The sequence below is a fragment of the Purpureocillium lilacinum genome (genome assembly GCF_023168085.1).
Source record: "Purpureocillium lilacinum CBS 284.36 DNA, scaffold_5, whole genome shotgun sequence".
Taxonomy (NCBI): Eukaryota; Fungi; Ascomycota; class Sordariomycetes; order Hypocreales; family Ophiocordycipitaceae; genus Purpureocillium; species Purpureocillium lilacinum.
Genome location: NW_027072115.1, coordinates 861499 through 884034, shown reverse-complemented (window position 1 = coordinate 884034; position 22536 = coordinate 861499). Strand labels below are relative to the sequence as shown.

The following is a 22536-nucleotide window of genomic DNA, read 5'->3' as shown; positions in this document are numbered from 1 at the left end:
GTAATGTTGAAGCTGCCAAGTTGGAAGGAATCGACGTCGAGGGTTTCGCGTTTTCGGGGGCCGAGCTGCAGCAACTCGCCGGGGGACCCGCCGCTTGTCAGGTAAGGTACCTTACGACTTAGTACGGCAAGGACGGGGGCACTCAGGGCCCCAGGGCCTCCGGGGAGGAGCTGGAAGGAATAGGGGGGTCCCTCCCCTGCTAAAGGTACCTACCAACCGGCCCTAGCCCAGGCTCGTAGAACCACCTGGGCACCTAGGTAATCCGTGGGCGCACCCGCCCGTGGCACGCAGCCCGCGCATGCGAGCACGCACCCGCTGTACTTCGTACCTCTACGTAGTACCTTCAACGGGCTTCCAAGTTGGGGTCCGTGTGGCGCGGACCGCTTCGACGCCGTTGTGAATACAGGCCGCTCCAGGACCGCTCCAGGGCCGCTCCGTGGTAGGTGCTTCGGAGCCAGAAAACGTGTGCAGGCACCTTGGCTTGAGGAGACAGCCATGCATGCCGCCTGCATTGGATGGCCAAGTTCCCTGCCCGTCCACGGGCGGTTCCACCCAGAACAAGCCCCCGCCGAGCGCCGCGCGGGTGCGCTGTGGAGCTTGACAATAGACATCCTTTCTACCTACCTACATAATACGCCTTCCCTAACAATGGCCCTGTCGCGGCTCGCCAGAGGGGCCTCGGCTGCCCGGACAAAACCTGGAAGCCCGTCAGCCATGCTCGGTCTAGCGGACAGAGGAACCCTGAACGTACGTCCACCAACGGAGGAGGGAGAGCGGCTCGTGCTCGTGTGTCTGTAGGTACGTCCTAAAGGCAGTCGCCGAGGCCGGGACCGATGGCAACTTGTCTGGCCTTCACAGCTACCGTTCCAGAGCTTCACCTCGTACCTACTGGGTATGGAAGGTCCCCCACCTCCATGTGACACCTAGGCAACAATTGCAACTACAGCCACGCTGCTCAGGCCCCTGAGCCGCTGGCTCAGGTGAAGAAGCCGCACTGCCCGTGCCAAAAGAGAGACACCACCACCCCGAGGCCGTCCATGAAGGTGATGCGTGTCACCAGCCCAGCTCGGAGAGTCGCGTTATCCCCCATCGGACCCGCAACGTATCGTGAGCTAAGGATATTAATGCCCGAACTTCAGTCCTCACTGGCCATGCCTGCATAGATTGTTGAGCATCCGATCATTACCCCTTGCCTTGCCTGTCCATTGGCGCGCCTCCTTCTCCCACGGACCCAGGCGCACTGCTTCTATGGCCGGGGACGGCTTGGGTGATGGCGACGGGAACCCACAGATGGAGATGCGACAGCCGTAGCCTTCACCCTGTCCCGGCATGGCCGGCCGGCTAGACCGGAATCCCATGTTTCCACCTGATGTGTTATACTCGCCGCCTACACCTGTCCAGTTACACCACCACCCTGCACAAGCGTGGCCGCTGGGCAAGACCTCCCATCTCACCCTTGTGCTGCCCCCCGTCTGGCACGGGAGCCTTTCCTCCGTCCGGCCCCTCTCAGCATGACTGCTGGGTCCATGGGGCCAATTGCCACGTAGGTGATGCTCACCCACCTCACGCCGTGTTACAGACTTTGAGAGGATGCAGTCAAGGGTGTCGTCCGCAACATTCGACATTGTTCCTTTACCATCTAGCTGTCTATATGCTCGTCGACTCGCCCCTCCCGTCACCACAGCCGATACTCCAGATACAAGACTCTTCTACACTCCCCCGTCACTCGTCAACACATGATTCGCATTCCTCCCCAGGCCTGGGCGGCACCCGTCTAGGTAAGGTAAGGTAGTAGGCACTTACATGCTCCGAGGTACTATGCCCGGCGGCACCACGCCCGGAGCCTCATATACACCGTCCACGACACAACAGCGCTTCGGAAATGCTTTTCAACTCAAGACGCCAACCATGCCGCCCAAAGAGTGCGCCCCAGCGGCCCGTCGCCCTTCTTTTTTGATCCGGTCCGCCCAAACCCAACCCGTCCGTTGCCCCGTCGTCCCGTCCCATTCAAGCCAGCCGTGTGACCTCGGGCCACTTGGCCTGCGCCGCGCTTCTGAAGTCCGCCACTGCCGGACTCCTCCAGCCCTTGAGCCTCTCCAGCATCTCGACTGCGTCCGAAGAGGACACACCCTCCATGCTCAGCAGATCGACGACGCGCTTGTCGCACTTGCCCTTGTCTTCCCCGATGCTCCTCCTGGCCGCAATGGCCGACAGCGCGTGGCGGGGGCTCGCCTTGTGTTGCGCCTCGAATTGCTCAATATACTTGCTCAAGCTGGTCGACTCGTCCACCGCCTTGAACTGCGTCTTCAGCACCTCGGCGGCCTTGGGAGCCACGTCGGGAGAAGAGTTGAGCAAGCTCCTGAACGCAGCCACCTGCTCGTAAACCCTGGGGTGGGTCGCATCGAGATTCAGAGCGTTGTTGAGGCAGCGCAGCGCCAACACGTATTTCCCTGTCGTATAATGATTAGCCACGCACTCTGCCGCTCTGCCAGCATCGGATACACAAGACTTACCGCGTCGCATGTACACTTCGAAGCCAGCAACCTGAGCCTCGATGCTCTTCGGGCACGCCTGCAGCAGGGGTTCGAGGAACTTCATGGCCTCGCCAAGAGGATCCGTGGTGGCGGCCAGCTTCAGTCCAAGCGGGTCCTCGTCCTTCTTCTTAGGCTCGCCCGTCTGGGGGGACTTGTTGGGGTCCTGCTTGGCCTGCTTCTCTGCCGCCTCCCGCTCCAAGCGTTGCTGTTCCTTCTTTGCCTTCTTGGCCGCCTTCTTCCTCGCCAGTGCGTCTTCGCTGTTGTCGTCGTCGGCCCCATTGACGCCGTTCGCCGACGGCTTGTCGGCCATCTTGAGATAGATACCGATGGCGTCCAGCGCCGCGCGCGAGTAGAAGGGATGGTCGCGCACGTGGTCCTCCCATCGCATCATGTCAATGTACGCCCGGATCTGGCCCTTCCTCAAGGAAAAGCTGTGGAAGTCAAACTGGTCTTCCTGCCAGACGTCGAAGATGTTTCCGACAGCGTGGAACCGCTTGAGGGCCATGCCAATGTTGCCTTGCCTGGCATAAGCCTCGCCGTCTTCCGTCAGGAACCAGATGCATTGCATGTCCAGAAGATCCGCAAGAGGACCCCCCACCGTCTCCGCCCGCGTGAACAGACCAACGGTCTTGAGTGCCTTCTCGTTCTCGTTGTTACGCAGCTGATACTTGGCGGCCTTGCTGTTGATGTACCGATCCTTGAGGTCCAGTTTGCGAGCGCGATCCATCATCTCGGACGCCTGTTGCAGGTTACCGGCGTGCTTTAATATCCTGGCCTTGGTCATGTGGAAGTCCACGCTCTTCGGATCCTTCTCGATGGCCTTGTCAATGTACTCCGTTGCCTTGTTCAAATCGCGGCTCAGGTGGTAGTTGTAGTGCTGCGCGAGATAGTACAGCCCAGCGGCCTCGCCCTTGTCCTTGCTTGCCGAGTCGGATGACTGAGACGTCAGGTATTTCTCGGCCAGCTCCTTGAGCGTGCTCTTCTTGGAGGAATCGGAGTACAGGTGCTTCAGGTTCGCAAACGTTGAAGGCACGCCCTTGTTGAGCATCAGCGTCAGGTAGTCGTCGGCGGCTTGCTTGAAGGCGTCTCCTACGGCGACGGTCAGCGCGGAATTAAGGCAAAGGACATTGGCAACTAACCTTGGAGGAAATCGAGCGGAATGCGCCGGGCAGCATCGCTGCGGGGTGCTTTTTTGACGTATTCGTCGTAGATGGCTTTCCTTGCCGTGTGGTCCTCCTCTGAAATACCCAGGGCGGCAGCCAGCTTCTCGTAGTAGTCAGGGTGTTCCGCATTACGGTCGAGAAGCGCCCTGTACGCCTTGGCGGCCTCGTCTTTCCTCCCGAGCTTGCTAAGATACTCTGCACGGGCCTCGAGAACGGCCAGGCGATCCAGATTTTGCTTGGCGTCACCGTTGAGGTGGTCCAGCGCGCGCTGGTAGTCGCCCTGCTCGGCGATCAGGGAGTTCTTGTACATGATGGACTCCGAGTGCTCAATGTCGTGGCGCGAAGGCGTGGTCTTGAGGGTGCCCTCGTAGGTGGTCAGGACGTTCTCGGCCTCGGAGAGATTGCCGGCGAGGTGGTTCGCGATGGCCAGAGCCGTCCAGCTTTGTCGCAGCTGGGGGCGCGCCTGAAGCATGGCAGTGCGGCTCTGGATGTACCCCTGGTAGTCGCGCATCTGAACCTGGAGGATGGCGAGGTCGCGCTGGATTTGGGGCGAGTCGGGCTCCAGCTTCAGCGCAAACTTGTACGCCTTGATGGCCTCCTCAAAGTTCTTGTTGGCGCGGTATAATAGGCCGTAGACGTGCCAGCAGACGTGTGACTTCATGTCCACCGTCAGGGCCTCCTTGGCCAGCAAAAAGGCCTCGTCCGTCTTGCCCTGACCGTTGAAGATCAGGGCCTTCATAGCCATGGTGTCGCCATGCTTGGGGATCTTCTTGAGGATGAGGTCGGCGGTCTTGAGGCCGCGCTTGTACTGCTTGTCTTCATAGCTTCGGATGACGGTCCGAAACTGCGCCGCTTCCTTGGGCGGCAGCGGCTGCGGCATCGTGGCGGCGGCACGGGAAGGGTCGATAAGGTGCGGTACGGTGAGCGTCGGGGGACGGGGCCGGGCCGGTGCGAGGGTTCAAGGAACGAGGTCGACCGGAAGGTCTCGAGCTGGTTGGCGGGCTGCAGGTGCAGGTGCGGGTGCGTGCTCGGCCAGGTGTGCGATGGTGTCGTGGTGTGGGCAAAGGACGAGGCCGGAATTGGAGGTTCTGCCGGGGCACGAGGGTGGGCCGTGCGTGGAGGGAGCGGAATTGGAGTCGACGCCCCGAGCTTTCAATATTGCCCAACAGATGGTATTGCGCCTCGTGTGCTCGAGCGACTGGTCCCACGAAGCTGCGCGAGAAAACAAAGATGCACAGTCGTTGGAGAGTCGAAGCTGGCGTGCGCCTGGAACCGGCGGATCCTCGGAGTTGGGTTCTTCCACTACTTTGTTCATGCCACCTTAGGCCTTAGGCTGTGCGAGTATGGAGTAACTCGGGCGACTATTAGTTAGTTACTTCGTACCTGCCGTTCCGGCCACTGGTGGGGGTCCCGCCGGGTCGGCCCCCTTGTTACACGCGACCTCCCCGCCAGCTCCTCCAATGCTACTTGAAGCATTCCATCGTGTACACCGTCTGTCTTGACGCAAAAGCGGTTGCCGACGGCCTTTCACGCATCAGTCTTGAGCGAAACGCGGCTGCGCCTGTCTGCGATGGGGTATGGCGATTGCTGGCCCCGCCAGCTGCTGTAAGTGGCACGGAACAGAGGTCGATGCGAGTGGCATGATGGTTCGTATACATAATAGTCGGGTATGGTATGGTTGCTAATGTACAGGTGACATGACATGTCTATAGCCAAAACAAATACTCGCTTCATAGATCCTCCTTTGATCCCTATCGCGGACTCCCAAAACTCCTCTCGCCGCTCCATAACGGCTGCTACTCAAACAGACCTGCGCTGCTGTCGGCTCTTCTCATCACCGGCCAGGCCCTGGCTTGCTTGTGTGATGCTCGTCGCTCCATCGCGCGACGGCGTCCTCCCACCGCTCATGCGGCGCGGCGCAGCGCTGCTGGACCACGTCCCATGTGCGGCTTCGGACGATGTTCTCCACGCCTCGCTCCTGGCGCACGATCATGGCCAGAGTCTCCGTCCGGGGCTCCCGTGGGAAGAACCTCCCGGAGTAGGGGTCGAGTCGCTCGTCCACAACCCTCTCCCGATCCCGCTGGTTTTCCACTTCCCGCAGCGCCGCCTCGGGGTCGTCTGGGTCCGGGCTCGTGGCCACGATGCCGCAGTAGTTGAGCACCTCAGCTCGGGCTTGCCATGACGGGAAGAGCACGCGCTTTTTGAACGTCTGGCACGCCCGTGGGTTTATTTCGCGGGAGGCGGATGGCGGAGCGCGCTGGGATGTCGACCGCGGATCAAACCCTGTCTCTGCAGGTGTCACGAGGGCGTTGAGGTTCTGCGCGATAGAGTCGTCGATGGATGACCTCGAAAGCCGCAGAAAGTCTGGCGCAGCCGCGTGTCAGTGCCCACCTATCGACGGCGCCGGCGGCTGGATGCACGAGGTAGACTTACCGCGTAGAGTTCCAGTAGAGAAACAGAACTGCGGCGACAGGCCCGGCTGGCCCGGAGGCTGCGTCATCGTCGGCGGCCGGGACGGAGGTGGCCAGCTCGAACCGTCCGGAGCTGCGGCCGCCTTGGATTTCCAAAGTAGCTGGGCCAGCGCGGAGGTATGTAGAGGAGATGGTAGGCGTGGTGTCGAGTAGTAGACCAGTCCTGCAGCTGCGCAGGTTGGATCAGTTGCAACAAAGTCCGAGTCGACCGCGTATCGTAGCAATGCGGAGTGAATTATCGCGACGCCGGGACGAGGGTAGTAAGCGACGAGCTGGAATCACTGGATCATCGCCACCGGGCAGCTGAGTGCGCCAGGCCGGCTCGCCGCAGCTCACCACCAAGCAAGTGCTCAGGTAAGCGCATCGCGGTGGAGCTCCATGGATGGAGATGCGGAGCCGTCTCTCCTCCCACCCAGCCAACTCGCCTAGGTAAGGAGGCCGGACTGGGGGAACAAAGATCCGCTTGCTTGGTGGTGGTGGGCAGGCAAGGCGGGCCAGCGCGCATGACGCGCACTCCATCGCGGGCAATGACCTCAGCGGCAACCAGGGCAGGGCAGGGCAGGGAACAGGGAAGAGCCACCACAGCCTTCCAGGTTGACAGCCTACGGCGGGGTGCCCAGTGGGCGCCTGTGTAGGTTGTGTCGTGTGTCCCGCCAGCGCTCCCGGAGTCACCACCACCACCCCCCCAACCACGCCAGGGGCGGATGCGGTGGGCTTGCGAACTTTCGTACGAGCGGCGAGCCGGTGACGTGAGGAGCCCCCCATTGCCTCTGCTGTTCTGACGCGTCTGCTCCCAGGCGCTTGCATGATCATCTGCGCTGCTTGAGCTGCGGTGTGCCGGAGCCGCCCCTACCGTAATTTAGTATTGATTGTACGAGTAGTGTCCATCCATACGAGTAAGAGTACGGACGGACGAGCTGCCCACTCCCCAAGGTTGCGGTGGGCTCAAAAGGGCATCCCAGATCCATAGATGCCCAGGGTCTCCCCCCTCAACATCACCCATCCCCACGCATAGCCATTCGTACGCTCCCTCGAGACCGTGCCTCGCCCGCCTCATTCTTTGTCCTGCATTCTGCTCTGCCTGCCATTTGCGGCATCTTCCCATCGAATCCAAAAGTACTCCGGCCCTCCAAGTCCAACTTGTTGCCGTGTGCGACAGGCTGTTCTCCCTCCACGCGACATCATCGCCCGATCGAGACCCCCCCCCCCCCCCCGTCCCGCGAACCTCAACCCGCCGCGACTGTCTGCCCAAGATCACAGAGCTGTCACCAAAGCCACGAGGCACGCCCTCCCCGTTCGCAATGTCTGCTTCCGGAGCCACAACGCCTGCCCAGGCCAGCAGCGGTAGCTGGTCTGCCTTCCTCAAGGTACGTCGACCGCCGCCACTCAGACTGCGCTCTGTCGCTGCGCCAACCCTCGGGCTGACCGTGCCTTGCAGTCAATTGCCTCCTTCAACGGCGATCTCTCCTCCTTGACCGCGCCGCCCTTCATCCTCTCCTCTCAGTCCCTGACCGAATACTCGTCCTACTGGGGCACGCACCCTCCCCTCCTTACCGCCCCGGCCACCGAGTCCGACCCCGCCAAGCGCGCCCTGCTCGTCCTCAAGTGGTTCCTCGCGACCCTCAAGCACCAGTACGCCAGCCGCAGCGAGAAATATGGCAACGAGAAGAAGCCCCTCAACCCGTTCCTCGGCGAGCTCTTCCTGGGCTCCTGGAACGACGAGGCCGGCGAGACGACCCTCGTCTCGGAGCAGGTCAGCCACCACCCGCCGGCCACAGCCTACTGCCTTCGCAACGACAAGACGGGCGTGCAGCTCGAGGGCTACAACGCGCAAAAGGCCACCTTCAAGAGCACAATAATCGTCAAGCAGATCGGCCATGCCGTGCTCACCGTCCCCGTGGGCAAGGAGACGGAGCGCTACCTCATCACCCTGCCTTCCCTGCACATCGAAGGCCTCATCTTCGGAACGCCCTTTGTCGAGCTCGACGGAGGCAGCACCATCTCCAGCTCGTCTGGATACACCGCCAAGATCGACTACAGCGGCAGGGGCTGGTTGTCCGGTAAGAAGAACAGTGTTACTGCTGTCCTCCACCCGACCGGCAAGGAGAAGGAGGTCCTCTACAATGTCACGGGCCAATGGACCAAGGAGTTCGAGATCTACGAAGGCCCCGCCAAGAAGAACTCCAAGGCGACGCTGCTGGAGACGTATGATGCTGTCGCGACGGCCCCCGCGGAACTGCAGATTGCGCCCGTTGAGAAGCAGCATCCTCTCGAGTCGCGCCGAGCCTGGTCCAAGGTTGCCGAGGCTATCCAAAAGGGCGACATGGACGCCGTCTCGGTGGAGAAGGGCAAAATCGAGCAGGCGCAGCGCAACCTGCGGGCCAAGGAGCGGTCCGAAGACCGCTCGTGGGAGCGGCGATATTTCAATGCCACCGAAGGCGCGGACGAGACCCTTGAGGCCGTCGGCAAGGCTGCTGGCGTTCCTCTGGATGGCGAGCAGGACAAGACGGGCGGCCTCTGGAGGTTCTGCCACGAAAAGGCCGCCAAGGCCGCCGCTGAACAGCTTGCCGATGACGAAATCAAGAAGATCCAGGAAGAGATCCTGGGTCAATAGCGGCCACATTGTGAAGAGAACGAGATAATGGATCATAGACTGAGGGCAGAAGCCGCCACCGAACCCATACGTTGTACGAATGAGCTGGCATGGTAGAGCCAAGCCGCCGGGCCCAGCGTCATCGAGGGAAGGACAAACGACTGCGCGTGCCTCGGATGCCCCGCCTGCATTTGCTGGGCCACGGCGGCTTCTTGCGCTAGACGGGACCGCAGCACATCACGTTGCATCATGATTACAACACAATTGATAATAGCAGTTATTTTGTATTCTCGTCTTCTGATTTTCAACACCCACCGTGATACAAATGCCTTCGCCAATCAACAAGGGCTGGCCAAGATTGTCGCCATCCAGTTCAGCGGACACTCCACCTCCCAGGGCAGCACACATCTAACCCTGCGAGGCCGAGGATCGTGTAATGCAACCAACTCCGGTTCATATTGCGCTTCAGTTCAGCTCGACTGCAATTTACACCTGGCCGGCGCAGTTGAAGTCCTTAAGGGCCTCGGCGACGCGAGCGGCCATGGTCTTCTCACCCTCACGAACCCAGACACGGGGCTAGTTTAGAAACGTCAGCTTTGTCCTGAGGGCGATCGTAGGGCACGCGACTTACATCGAAGTACTTCTTGTTGGGCTTGTCATCGCCATCGGGGTTGCCGACGGCAGTCATGAGGTAGTCCTTCTTGTTGAGCATGTAGTCGCGGATGCCGGCCATGTAGGCGTACTGCATGTCCGTGTCCATGTTGACCTTGACAACGCCGTGGCTGATGGCGTCGAGGTACTCCTTCTTGGAAGAGCCAGAGCCGCCGTGGAAGACGAAGAAGACGGGCTTGTCCAGCTTGGACTTGATAGCCTCGTGGACAAAGGCCTGGTGCTTGCCGAGGAGCTCGGGGTGCAGGCGGACGTTACCGGGCTTGTATACACCGTGGACGTTGCCGAAGCCAGCGGCGATGGAGAAATAGGGTGAGATGGGCGAAAGGGTGTTGTAGATGTTGAGGATATCCTCGGGCTGGGTGTAGAGGGAGTTGTTGTCGACGTCCTCGTTGTTGACGCCGTCCTCCTCGCCACCAGTGATGCCAATCTCCATCTCGAGCCACTGCTTCATGGGGGCAGCGCGCTTCAGGTACTTGGCGGTGGTCTCAACGTTCCACGCGACCTCCTCCTCGGAGAGATCGATCATGTGGGAGCTGAAGAGAGGCTCGCCGTTGGCCTTGAAGTAGGCCTCATCGGCATCGAGCATGCCGTCGAGCCAGGGCAGCAGCTTCTTGGCGCAGTGGTCGGTGTGCAGGATGACGGGGATACCGTACGTGGGAGCGATGGAGCGGATGTACTGGGCACCGGCAATGGCACCGGCAATGGAAGCAGCCTGGTCGCCGTTGGGAACGCCCTGCAACCATGTCTCTTGTCAGCGATTCCCTCAAGCTTTTCATTCTCCATGCTCCTCGAGCGAGGGGCCGGTTTGGGCACGTACCTTGCCAGCGAAGTAGGCGGCACCACCCTGGGACATCTGGAGGATGATGGGAGCCTTGGCGTCGCGGGCAGCCTCGAGAGCGGCGACGGCGGTGGAGGAGGAGGTGACGTTCTGAGAGCATGTTAGTCAACGAATGGACAGAATGCCTCGCCTCATCCAAGAAGTTCAGCGTCAAATGCCGGAAGAGCTTACAATGGCGGGGACAGCGAATTGCTTCTCGCGAGCGTACTCAAACAGACGCAGAACGTCATCGCCGACGATGACGCCGGTCTTGCGGCTCAGAACATCGGTAAGACCCATGATTGCGATTTAGGATCGGAAAATCTGCTTGGATTTGTGAGCTGGAGTAGAGGTAGAGTTGGTGAAAAAGACGCGATGGAGTCGGCGTGGGAAGGCAAGGCAAGGTGGGCGTCAAATTGTTCCGTCAACCGACCGCGCAAAGCTGGCTCATCAATGGAATAGCGCAGCGACGAGTGGCTGCAGCGCGAGCCCCAAGACTGACTGGTCCCACCAGAGTGAAGCAGCATCGGGCCGGTGGCAGTCCTCGCGTAAGGCACGCGGGGTTTTCGGTCGAGTTTATCGTTATCTGGGCATGGAGGGGCAGCGCCCAGGAGAGGCGGCGCCCCACGATGACAGCGGGAATGAGGTGAGAGAGGCGGACAGCTCGCCGTCAATTGGCGCTTGCCGGGCGACGGAGCCACCAAAAAAGCGCTCGAGCGAGCTTCGCGGGCGAGGTGTTTGCAATGGCGGTGACGACACTTGTCTTGGTCTGCGCCGTTATCGTTCGCATCGGTCCGTCGCTCGCCCTTCCAGCACGCAGGCAGTGGTGGTTGCTGCGTGGATGCGCCGCTTCGCCAGTCGGGCAGACTCGTCGTGGTGGGGCTCCTTGTGCCGTAAGGGAGGTGCAAAGAGGGGCTCAACAACTTACAGGATTGATGAGGTCAGGTCGCGATGGTCGAGTGGGACGCAGGGGTTCGCAGCAAAGCGGGTGTTGTGTGTGCGCTGGGATGCAGAGCAAGGATGAATACAGGAGAGGAGGGAAGGAAAGAGGAGGGAGGAAGAGGAGGAGAGGAGAAGATCGCGGGATGGCAATTGTCGGGAAGGAGGTCGGGTGTCGCCAGGAGCAGCACCAGCAGCGGGGCTGGTGCCGTGGTGGGTGACCTCAAGGCTCGTCATTGCCGGGCGACTCGCCTGCCGCAGCCGACATCTCGGGGCGGGCGGAAACATGCGGGACGCACCTAGCGAGATGCGCAGGACAGCGCGCGGGGCACAGCACGGTTCAGCACACTTCAGCGGGCAGCACGGTGGAAGCACAGCACGGGCAGCTCGGAGGAGCATCCACCAGTCAAGCTCGCCGCTGAACTAAAATGCAATAGAGGCACACTCCTCTGTAGTTGCAGAGGCCATTCCACGTTGCTTTACCATGTCATGACACTCGACAGCGGGCTCTTTTCGCCTGCCCGCCTCCCGTCTTCTCCATGGCCCCTCCGCCCCGGCACCACGGCGAGCTCCAGCGCGTGTCGTTCCGTCGCTTGCCGTCCAGCTCCGAGCACGACCCGGCGGACGACACCCGCCTCGGGTAGCTTCATGCATTCGGGTACTACTACTAAAGTGGCATGCCCAGCCACGGCAGCTCAAATCAGTAGCTAATTGATGCTTAACGTATTTCTAGCTTCCATCTGTCGATGCCGAAGCCAAAAGATGCCCGCCGATCCCGATCTCGCCGACAGACGCAGAACCGGCACAGGCGGGTTAGCCACGGCCCGTCGGCCACAGAGACGAAAGCACACAAGCACCTGGGCTCAACGTGACGACGTGACGGGAACGCAGTCCGCCGCATGACAATGACATTTCGCATTGCAAGTTTGAGCCCGCAGGAGCTGTTGGAATCGCCCCATTCTCGGCATCGCCAGCGCTCGCAACTGGATTATTACCCCTCCATGGATCCCGTCCCGTTGAAATAACCCACCGCATGCCCCTCCTGCCCCTCCCTCTCGCCTCACCTCTCCCATCAAACAAGCGCGGCTCGTCCGCGACTGGCCGTTGGCTCGTGACCTCCATGTTGGGCGCCCGCATTTTGCGGTGCGTCGAGACCACTGCTCTGTGCCTTACTCGTAAGCTTGTGACGATGCTTGTGGGCCTGCCTTGCTGGGCAAAGCATTGTAACTACCCTCCGCCAGTTTGCGCCGGGCTCGCCCATTGCTGAGGACTGGACACCAGCCGCGACTCAAGCTGTGTTTCCCGTTACACGCGCCATTTTCGCCTTCATCGCGGATGCTATCATTCCATCTGATGGCCTTAAGGCCGAGTTGCAAGCTCGTGAAAGTCAAGTCTCACGATTTCGCTGGTGCAGGTTGCACCAAACGCGCGCTTAGTCATCCACTTTTTCTGTCACTTTTGAACCCCCAAGCCATGACGGCAGCGAACAATAACGCAGCACGCGCGTCGGCATGTCGACCTCATCAGCTCCGAGCTCGCTTTTCAGCCTCGATGCGCTCTTCGACAATCCCCTCTTTGCAGGAGGCATCGGCCTAGCCTCCCTCGGCGCCGCTGCAGCGTTTGCCCGCAAAGGCGCCATCGTGGCCCTCGGCGCCGCTCGCCGCCGGTTGCTCGTCAATGTCGAGATCAGCAAGCAGGACCCGGCCTACCCGTGGATTCTCGCATGGCTTTCGCAGCCGCGCGAGAACCCTGGCTTCATCGCATCGCGTCTGACACGGATACACAACCTTTCCGTGACGACGACGACGAGCTCCCGCGGAGCCAACCTCGGCGGGCCCACCGACGCGCACTTCTTTCTCCAACCTGGCTATGGACGGCACATTGTCAAGTTTGGCGGCGCCTACATCGCCGTCAACAGGGAGAAGCATAGCACGGCCAACATGAACACCGGAGAGCCCCACGAGATAGTGCAGTTGACCACCCTGTGGGCCCACCGGCATGCTTTTGAAGCCATCTTCTCCGAGGCTCACCAACTTGCCGCCAAGGCGAACGAAGGCCGAACGATTGTATATGCTGCACGAGGCATGGACTGGGCGCCCCTCGGGGAGCCGAGGAAGAAGCGCCCGCTTGGCTCTGTGGTTCTCGATGAAGGCGTCAAGGAGAGTATCGTTGCCGATGTCAAGGACTTCATGTCGAGACAGCAATGGTACGTGGATCGAGGCATCCCATATCGAAGGGGGTACCTCCTTTTCGGGCCGCCAGGAAGTGGAAAGAGTTCTTTCATCCAAGCGCTGGCCGGAGAGCTGGACTTTGGGGTGGCCATGGTTAACCTCAGCGAGATGGGCATGACGGACGACAAGCTGGCATATCTCTTGACAAAGCTGCCCAAGAGGAGCTTGCTGCTGCTCGAGGATGCTGATGCGGCCTTTGTTAACCGACGTCAGCGCGACGCCGATGGCTACTCAGGTGCCAGCGTCACATTTTCGGGCTTGCTCAACGCACTGGATGGCCTGGCCGCCGGTGAGGAACGCATTGCGTTTCTGACGACGAATCATATTGACCGCCTCGACCCGGCGCTGATTCGTCCAGGCCGGGTTGACATGATGCTTCGAATCGGCGAAGCCACCAGATACCAGGCTGCGCAGATGTGGGATCGATTCTATGGGGACGTGGACCAGAACGGCTCTGACCGCCAACGCTTCTTGCAGCGACTGGATGAACTGGGTCTCTTCGGAACGGACAAGGAAGGGAAGCCATCCAACAGGCATACCAGCACCGCGGCGATCCAGGGCTTGTTCCTGTTCAACAAGAATGACGCCCAAGGAGCCATTGACATGGTCGAGGGTTTGATCCCCCGCAAATTTGAAGCCGACGACACAGTTCCCGACGGGGCTATCAAGACGCCGGCTTGAGGGATGTTGTCGGTGAAGGCTGGATACACTGCTGCCTCGCAGCCTGTACTATATGATTTGTACATTACACGCAAAGATACCCTTGCTGTCTGTCCGGTGTGTACGCGGTCACTATGATGTATCTAGATGGAGGGACTGCGCAGTTCTAAATGGGAACTATGCGAAGTAGTTGCCACTTGATTAGATAGAAAGGCAACTCGCTGCCGGAGATGAAAACTATGCGAGGTATGCAGGAGAGTCCGCGTCGGGATAGCCACGTCGCGATCTGTTCCAACTAGACTCAACGCTAAGAGGTTCCGTTCCGCGTGGAGAGAGGGCGCGCCCTACTTGTAAACTATGGGGTTCGAGAAGTGTCGATCGAACAAATCTCCTGCCAGAGTACAAGTTTTCGATCCTGCCACAAGAGCACGCGACCAGCTGCAAGCCACGCGCATCTTCGTATCTCCAGATATACACCAGCATTATGTCTTCGGAACTAGAAATTCGGTTCGCGACAGAGGCGGGCAAGTCCTCCGCACCCTTACCGTCCTCAGAGCTCCCGTGGAATTGACCGCGCCGCAAACGCAGATGTGCCAACTATCCGCGAATTCATCGTGGCTGGAGGCGCCGACCAGGCACCGGGCACGCACGTCCCGGTGACGGAAGCAGGCCTGGCCGCGACGCTGCATTTTGCCGATGCCAAGTCGGGGGCCATTGCCGCGGCGGGCACGACGCATCGCTTCGCCTGGCCGCTGCTCATCGTCGCGCCCGAGGGAGACGTCGCCGGCATGGCCATCTACTTCTACAACTACACGACGTGGAAGGCGGCGCCGGGGGTCTGCCTGGAGGAGTTCTACGTGGTGCCGCGATATCGGCGCCGGGGGTACGGCAAGCTCCTGATTGAGGCTATGGCGCGCGAGGCGCGCAAGGCGGGCTGCGTCAAGATGGAGTGGCTGTGCCTCAAGGACAACGAGCGCGCGCTTGCGTTTTACGACAAGCTGGGCGCGACGAGAAAGGATGACTGGGTTGCGCTGCGGGTTGACGAGGCGGGCATTGAGAGGCTGGCAGCGAGTGCGGCTGCGACTGCTGGCGAGGGGTCGCTCATCAGCTGAGTCTGCCTAGCTATTAGGCTAGGTAGGCACAGCGGTGGAGCTCGCCCGCCCGCTGTGTTCCTGCATCACCACCACTACCCTGCATCGTGACTCTCGGGTTGTTAGTCACAGACCAGGCAATCACGCACCATTTAAGCCCTTTCTCATCCAGTTCGTCGTCGTCGTATCAAGCAATCGTCGTCAGCCAAAATGCCGGATCCAAATCAAAAGACTCTCGACAAGTGGATGTCGTCTGGGGGCAGCGCCAGCCGGCGTGGCGTGGCAGGCACCTCGTCACATCAAAACCCACCAAAGCGCGACTCGTATCGCCAGCGGGAAGACCTCGCCGCAACGGCCAAGGAGACCAGGACCGTTCTCCCCGACATTCTCAAGCATCTCCCCGATATTCAGGCCGCCAAGTCTGAAGCGCTCTTCCTGGACACGCTGCCGCCGCTCAAGGCGTCCGACTGCCCCAAGAGAACACCGACGGGCAAGGCCACGATCCGCATTGTCAACGATGACTCATTCAACGCCGCCATCGAGCTCGCGGCATCCAAGGCATCGTCTCCGGATTCCGGACGCGTCGCGGTTCTGAACATGGCCAGCCACGCCAACCCGGGTGGCGGCTGGCTCAAGGGTGCTCGCGCGCAGGAGGAAGCGCTGTGCTATCGCAGCTCGCTGGCCCTTTCCTTGCACCGCCGATACTATCCATTCAAACAGCGCATGGGGCTGTACACGCCTGACGTGGTCGTCATCCGCTCCGACATGCCGTCCGGCCACAAGCTGCTGCTGCCAGACGTCAAGCCCGAGGACCTCCCCGTCGTGAGCGTGCTCAGCGTCGCGGCGCTCCGCCAGCCGGAGACGAAGCGCGTCCGCGGCAACACGCCAGCTGGTGCCGTGTACGAGCGTCTCGTCTACGCGGACCCCAGGGCGCGGGTGCTTACCAAGGACAAGATGCGGCTGTGCCTGCGGATGGCCGCACAACGAGGCCACGGGCTCCTGGTCCTCGGGGCTCTGGGCTGCGGCGCGTTCAGGAACCCCAAGGAGGAGGTGGCCAAGTGCTGGCTCGAGGTACTGCAGGAGACCGAGTTCCAGGGTGGATGGTGGGAGGAGGTATGGTTTGCCGTGTATGACCGACGGAACGAGGGCAACTTTGAGGTATTTGAGGAGACGCTCGGGGGCCAGGAGGTGTGATTCCCGTCCTAGCTAGTCTTGGGTTGGTAGCTTAGCGAGCGCGCAAATTCACTGCTGACAGGACAGGGTCCGCCCCCGACGAGCCGGAGGGGACGCATGTCTGTTTCAAACGATACTTATTAGCCCGTCTTCTGCCCGCAGATATATGTAAGGGAGCGCCGACATGGGCGCAGCCCTGTTGCATTGCATCGGCCTACTACCTCGAGAATTCGTTACACACACACACGCATAGGGCCAGTTAAAGTTGCGGATCTAGCCCGCGATGCCGAGACACTACCTGCGAACATGAAAGCATGTGCCGGAGGCCGGATCCGGACCCGCCGCCCGCCCGCAGCCTCGGGACGCCCGCGCGGCATCCACACCGCCATTGGCTCACCGAGGTCAGCGAGGACACTGTACGGAGCCAGAAGGGACGAGGAAAAAAGGGTCTGTCGCCAGCGGGCAATATTCTGACGTGCTTGGTTCGGGGAGGGGGCCGCCTTGGAGCCTGGACGGCCGCCCAACCATGGCAAGCATGGATAGAGCGCAGGGAAAAAGTCTCATGGGCTGAACTCTAACGGGCGGGCGAATTGCATGTTGCTAGCGCTCTCTCAACGATCAGGGACCCCTGATGATGGTGCTTGTCGCGCCCAAGTGCACCGCCCTTGGCGGAATTGCATCATGTCGTGCCTCGTCCGTCGAGCGGCCAGCGCAGCACCCCATGCGGTCTTACGGCGCTAACTCCGCCAGATGCGACGCGTGCTGTGCTTAGCTCCATCGAGCCTCGGGCAGTCGCCCCCCTTCGCGATGGTCTGGCTGCGCTGGACATGGAACGAGCCGATGTTCCATCCGGGCCGTCGTCGCATCGCCGTCGCGGCCCTTGAACAAGACGTCGACCGCCCGGCTTCTCACCGGTCGGCGCTGTCTCACTGCCGTCCTCGTCCCCTTGCGTGCCTGGCTTCCCCGCGAGGGGACCGGCCTGCCTGCGTACCATGTGAAATCTCGTCGACGGCCTGGACCTGGTCGAGGCGCATCACGTCATCGTCGCGGCGGGCGAGTCAAGCAGCCTCATCGCCCCAGGCGAGCAGACCAACCCTGCGCGCTACCCGTGTGCGTTAGACTCGGCGGCGGGTCGTCGTCGATACACACGCCGCTGGCTGGTGTGCTTCGTGGTCTTTGCTCCGCGTCTGGATGCTGAAGCACGAGGTACTAATAAACTACGGCGCTGGATCTGGTTTTGCTAGCGCATCTATCCGTCGGTCGCATTCGCTGCTTGAGGGCAGGCAGTTCCTGCCGCGTTGCGCGCGCTCGTCGCTGACAGATACAGTCCACCGAGTCTAGATATTGGTATCCCCCATCCCATCGCCAGGGTCGCTCATTCCCATCTCGACCTCCCCTCCCCCCCGGTCCCCCCTCTTCTCGCTCTCGCTCTCTCTCCGTCTGTCTCTCACATGGTCCCCTCTTTTTTCTCCCCTCGGAATCCATCTTAAAATCTCGCCCTCCCCCGGCTTCCCATTCTTGTTTTCCGGCACGATCATACAGTCAAGCGAACCGAATCGTCGCCGCCAATGTTCGGACGCCGGAAAAGCGACGGGGGCGGAGGCAAGCTGGCCGGTGACCCGCATCCGGCAGACAGCTCGGCCGGAGGCTACGACGACGAGGCCGCCCGCTATGGCGCCTACGGTGACGCGCCCGAGTTCGTGCCAAGCGACGGCAGCACCATGGACCCCGACTCTGGCGTGAAGCGCGGCCTGAAAAATCGCCATCTCTCCATGATGGCCCTGGCCGGCATCATTGGTCCCGGCTTGCTGGTCGGCGCCGGCGGTGCGTTGCAAAATGGCGGTCCCGCGTCGCTGCTCATTGGTTTTGGTGTCATTGGTATGTCTCGCCTCCAAGGCGACTCTTGAGATTGAGACCTTGTCTAACCACCCCTACCTGCTGTAGGTATCATCGCTTTTGCCATCATGCAGTCTCTCGGTGAAATTACCACAATCTTCCCCGGTGGTGGCTCATTCGTCTCACTCGCCGAGCGCATGGTCGACAAATCCTTTTCCGTGGCCGTGGGATGGAACTACTTCATCATTTGGGCCGCGGTCCTCGCCAACGAGTACAACGTCATATGCAGCATCCTCACCTACTGGGTCCCCCAGGTCCCGCTCTGGGGCTGGTTCCTCATCCTGTGGACCATCTTCTTCGGCTTTCAGCTTCTCGGCGTTGAGGCATTCGGAGAGGCCGAGTTTTGGCTCGCTCTCCTCAAGCTCCTGGGACTGACCGCCTACTTCATCTTCGCCATCATTTACGCGGCGGGCGGCCTTGTCGGCCAGAAGGAGGCACTCGGCTTTCGCTATTGGCACGATCCCGGCCCGTTCAACGGAAACGGCTTCAAGGGTGTCGCGCAAGTCTTTGTCTTCACCAGCACGTTCTACGCTGGCGTGGAGTCAGTCGCCGTCGCCGCCACCGAGACGAGAAACCCAGGTGTCGCCGTGCCCCAGGCCATTCGTCAGGTGTTTTGGCGCATCATCTTCGTGTACATGGGATCCGCCCTCTTCTTTGGCATCACCTGCCCCGCGAACGCCGATGGTCTTGTCAACGGAGGATCCAAGGCGCTGAAGAGCCCCATGACGATTGCCCTCCAGAATGCTGGCTGGGAAGGAGGTACGTCCCCGACGCCCGGAATAAGACGCTTACATTTATAAAGTGCTGACATGGTTTGTAGGCGTCCATCTCATCAATGCATTCATTCTCATCACGTGCTTGTCGGCCGTCAACTCCTCCATCTACATCGGCTCACGCACCATCTTGTACATGGCGCAGTCCGGCAAGGCACCCAGCTTCATCGGCTGGACGAATAAGAGGGGTGTTCCGGTCTGGGCCATCCTCATCACCAACGCCGTCGGCGCCATCTCCATGATGAACGTGTCGACCGGCGCCTCCAAGGCGTACCAGTACATTGTTAACCTTTCGGGTGTAAGCACCTTCCTTGTGTGGGGCAGCATCAGCTTCATTCACATTCGGTTCCGCCGCGCCTGGGCGGCTCAAAACCGGGACGTCAGCGAGATTCCGTTCAAGAGCCTTTGGTATCCGTATATTGCATACTTTGGCGTCGCCATCAACCTTTTCCTGGCGCTGGTCCAAGGGTGGACGACTTTGGCCCCATTCGACGCCGGGAATTTCGTTGACGCGTATATCCTACTCCCATTGTTTGCAATCATTTACGTGGCGGGCAAACTATACTGGCGTGGCCGAGACAAGTTCAAGCGCAGTTGGGAGATTGATCTGGACAGTGGCAGGAGGACTGATCTGGATCAGAAGGGTATATTGCCGGAGGACGAAGCGTTCCAAACCAGAAAGGTCCCCTTCTGGAAGAAGATGTGGAACTCGTTTTAGCTACCACGCTCTCCCCATTTTGGATCTTTTGCATTTGCAGGTAAAGGCGTTTTGACCCGGTGGGTGGTTGTTTCCGGACCCGCGGTACGAAGTCAAGAAAGATATCCTGGGCTGGGGGTCAGCCTCAGACACGACTCAGACAAGAAGGCGGACACGTTGGCCTGCGAAGTGGTCGAGGGAAACGTGACGCTTATTCATTTTGGCATATCCTACTCTGCTGCATAGAGTTAGACTAGCGACCTGGAACGAACACGATGGGGGATTCTTACCCCTGTTGGAGATGATTCGGAACGAAACCTGGTACGGACGCCGTGACCCGCCAATGAGCAAGGAGATCTGCGACGGAGCCGCCGCTTAATGCGGCTCCGTTGCGTTCTACTGTTGAGTGAGCACCATCAATGGAGCTCGGACATGAGCCCCAGGCTGCTCGATAATGATTATCCACGTTGACATTTTGGCGAGCTCATGTTCCGCGACATGAATGCAACTTCTGGAAGCATGTCTCTATTCCACACTATATCATTTACCATACCGCATGCAGATATTGCTGAAGCGGTACGTTGATGCTGTGTGGAATTCCCCTGGAATTCGCAGCCCGGGTAGTGGTTGTGGCATTGATGTTGATCCAAGCCTGACTTCCAACCACACGTCAAATGCCACCATCCCTTGGCTCAGAACTACTGCCCCTGACACATGAAAGGCTTAAAGGAAAATCTCAAAACCGTAATGCTGAGGGAGTCGTTCCCTTCTCGATCCTTTATGTGCACCCGACTTGGGACCCGCCGGACCGAATACGAATACGACAACCCGCCAACCACCTGTCCGTAGGCAACGGGAGGACTTACACGCGTGCTGGCGGCAATGAAAAATGGTATTACGGGGTTTTGGTGAGACTCTTTGCACGCCAAGGTACGCGTAAAGGTGTTTGCTTTGTCTTTTCGCGGAGGGAATGCTGAGTGTTGCCAAGACAGAAGCCGGCGCCTTAGTATAAGAGCCAGTACCTCTCCGCCCAAACCATGGGAAGAAGAATTTAGACAGAAAAACACAACCAAGATTTTGAGGTTACTTGTTTCTTGCCTTTCTGCATCGGCTTCGACAATGATTTGGTGGCTTGTCGTCTTGCCGCTGGTCCTTTGGACCAGTTGCATCATCCGCCAGCTGCTTCCGAAACGCCGCACTGAGCCGCCGACGGTGTTCCACTGGTTTCCCTTCCTCGGAAGCGCGGTGTCCTATGGCACAAACCCTCAGAGCTTCTTTTCGAGATGCCGAGAAAAGGTACGCATGGCAACGCCCCCTAGAGCAGGGTCTGAGTTGCAGACTCCAGCGCACGTCGGCTAGACTAACGGCGGCAATATGACAGTATGGCGACATCTTCACTTTTGTGCTGCTCGGGAAACGAATTACGTGCTACTTTGGCCTGGAAGGAAACGAATTCATCCTCAACGGCAAGCAGCAAGACCTCAACGCCGAAGAGATCTACGGCCCCCTGACGATCCCCGTCTTCGGCTCCGACGTCATCTACGACTGCCCCAACTCGAAGCTCATGGAGCAGAAGAAGTTTGTCAAGTTTGGGCTCACGCAACAGGCCCTCGAGTCCCACGTCCCGCTCATCGAACGAGAAGTGCTCGACTACATCAAGGGGGCCGCCGCCTTCAAGGGCCAGAACGGGACCACGCACGTCGGCAAGACCATGTCGGAAATAACAATTTTCACCGCGGGGAGGGCCCTGCAGGGGGACGAGGTGCGGGCCAAGCTGACCGCCGAGTTCGCGTCGCTTTATCACGACCTGGACATGGGCTTCCAGCCCATCAACTTCCTGATGCCGTGGGCACCGCTGCCGCACAACCGCAAGCGAGACGAGGCGCACTCAAAGATGCGAGACGTCTACATGGACATCATTGCGAGGCGCCGGCAGAGCGGAGCCGCTCCGAGCTCTGACATGATTTCGAACCTCATGAACTGCAAATACAAGGACGGCCGGGCTGTGCCTGACAAGGAGATTGCGCACTTGATGATTACGCTGCTCATGGCGGGGCAGCACACGTCTGCCTCGGCAAGCTCGTGGATTATGTTGCATCTTGCGTCCCGGCCAGATATTGGGGAGCAGCTGTACCGCGAGCAGGTGGCCAACCTGGGCGCCACAGGGACCGGACAATTGGAGCCGTTGAAGTACTCTGACCTGGCGAAGCTTCCTCTGCTAAGCAATGTGATAAAGGAGACGCTAAGAGTGCACTCGGCCATCCACTCCGTCATGCGCAAGGTCAAGCGGCCCATGGAGGTACCTGGCACGCCATACGTCGTAACGCCGGACAAGGTACTCCTGGCATCGCCGTCTGTTACGGCCATGAGCGAGCACCACTTCAAGAACGCCAGCGAATGGGATCCGCACCGCTGGGAATCGGCCTCTGGAGCGGTGAGCGGCGGCAACGGCGGCGACGAGGACGATGAAAGCATCTCGCGTGGCACGCGCAGCCCCTATCTGCCCTTTGGCGCGGGCCGACACCGTTGCGTGGGGGAGAAGTTTGCCTACCTCAACCTGGGAGTCATCGTCGCGACGCTGGTGCGCAGCTTCCGGTTCTACACGGTAGACGGGAAGGGGACGGTGCCGGAGACGGACTACTCATCGCTGCTGTCGCGGCCCAAGGAGCCGGCGGTGGTGCGGTGGGAACGGCGGTACGAGTCGGGGTTGGAAGCGTGAGCAGTCAGACCGTGATGGACGATGGCAGAGGGACTTGATGGCTGCGCATAGCTTGCAGATACCTTGGCCAGGATGCGCAGGCAGTGGAGGATTGCCGCAGTCGCAGC

The 22536-nt window shown here is 60.2% G+C and overlaps 9 protein-coding genes across 9 annotated transcripts; 6 read left to right on the top strand and 3 right to left on the bottom strand.

The window, feature by feature from the left end:
• Positions 1-2007: 2007 nt before the first annotated feature.
• On the bottom strand, positions 2008-4577 carry PLICBS_006875 (uncharacterized protein; the record flags this gene model as incomplete). Its single annotated transcript, XM_018320256.2, has 3 exons — positions 2008-2450; positions 2514-3623; positions 3674-4577. The coding sequence occupies 3 exons, from the start codon at positions 4575-4577 to the stop codon at positions 2008-2010; spliced, it is 2457 nt and encodes an 818-aa protein (XP_018180153.2).
• Positions 4578-5531: 954 nt separating this feature from the next.
• On the bottom strand, positions 5532-6197 carry PLICBS_006874 (uncharacterized protein; the record flags this gene model as incomplete). The annotated part of the gene is made up of 2 exons (XM_018320255.2): positions 5532-6061; positions 6131-6197. 2 exons carry the CDS (start codon positions 6195-6197, stop codon positions 5532-5534), a joined length of 597 nt encoding a protein of 198 aa, XP_018180152.2.
• Positions 6198-7469: 1272 nt separating this feature from the next.
• On the top strand, positions 7470-8782 carry PLICBS_006873 (oxysterol binding protein; the record flags this gene model as incomplete). The annotated part of the gene is made up of 2 exons (XM_018320254.1): positions 7470-7535; positions 7607-8782. The coding sequence occupies 2 exons, from the start codon at positions 7470-7472 to the stop codon at positions 8780-8782; spliced, it is 1242 nt and encodes a 413-aa protein (XP_018180151.1).
• A 465-nt stretch (positions 8783-9247) lies between these two features.
• On the bottom strand, positions 9248-10550 carry PLICBS_006872 (fructose-bisphosphate aldolase 1; the record flags this gene model as incomplete). The annotated part of the gene is made up of 4 exons (XM_018320253.2): positions 9248-9337; positions 9393-10166; positions 10251-10361; positions 10443-10550. 4 exons carry the CDS (start codon positions 10548-10550, stop codon positions 9248-9250), a joined length of 1083 nt encoding a protein of 360 aa, XP_018180150.1.
• A 2150-nt stretch (positions 10551-12700) lies between these two features.
• Positions 12701-14101, top strand: PLICBS_006871 (uncharacterized protein; the record flags this gene model as incomplete). The annotated part of the gene is made up of 1 exon (XM_018320250.2): positions 12701-14101. One exon carries the CDS (start codon positions 12701-12703, stop codon positions 14099-14101), a length of 1401 nt encoding a protein of 466 aa, XP_018180147.1.
• Positions 14102-14319: 218 nt separating this feature from the next.
• PLICBS_006870 (uncharacterized protein) lies at positions 14320-15192 on the top strand (the record flags this gene model as incomplete). Its single annotated transcript, XM_018320249.1, has 2 exons — positions 14320-14326; positions 14669-15192. 2 exons carry the CDS (start codon positions 14320-14322, stop codon positions 15190-15192), a joined length of 531 nt encoding a protein of 176 aa, XP_018180146.1.
• A 189-nt stretch (positions 15193-15381) lies between these two features.
• PLICBS_006869 (uncharacterized protein) lies at positions 15382-16365 on the top strand (the record flags this gene model as incomplete). Its single annotated transcript, XM_018320248.2, has 1 exon — positions 15382-16365. One exon carries the CDS (start codon positions 15382-15384, stop codon positions 16363-16365), a length of 984 nt encoding a protein of 327 aa, XP_018180145.1.
• Positions 16366-17912: 1547 nt separating this feature from the next.
• On the top strand, positions 17913-19731 carry PLICBS_006868 (uncharacterized protein; the record flags this gene model as incomplete). Its single annotated transcript, XM_018320247.1, has 3 exons — positions 17913-18222; positions 18289-18999; positions 19061-19731. The coding sequence occupies 3 exons, from the start codon at positions 17913-17915 to the stop codon at positions 19729-19731; spliced, it is 1692 nt and encodes a 563-aa protein (XP_018180144.1).
• A 1098-nt stretch (positions 19732-20829) lies between these two features.
• Positions 20830-22429, top strand: PLICBS_006867 (lanosterol 14-alpha-demethylase; the record flags this gene model as incomplete). Its single annotated transcript, XM_018320246.1, has 2 exons — positions 20830-21006; positions 21092-22429. The coding sequence occupies 2 exons, from the start codon at positions 20830-20832 to the stop codon at positions 22427-22429; spliced, it is 1515 nt and encodes a 504-aa protein (XP_018180143.1).
• Between the last annotated feature and the right edge of the window lie 107 nt (positions 22430-22536).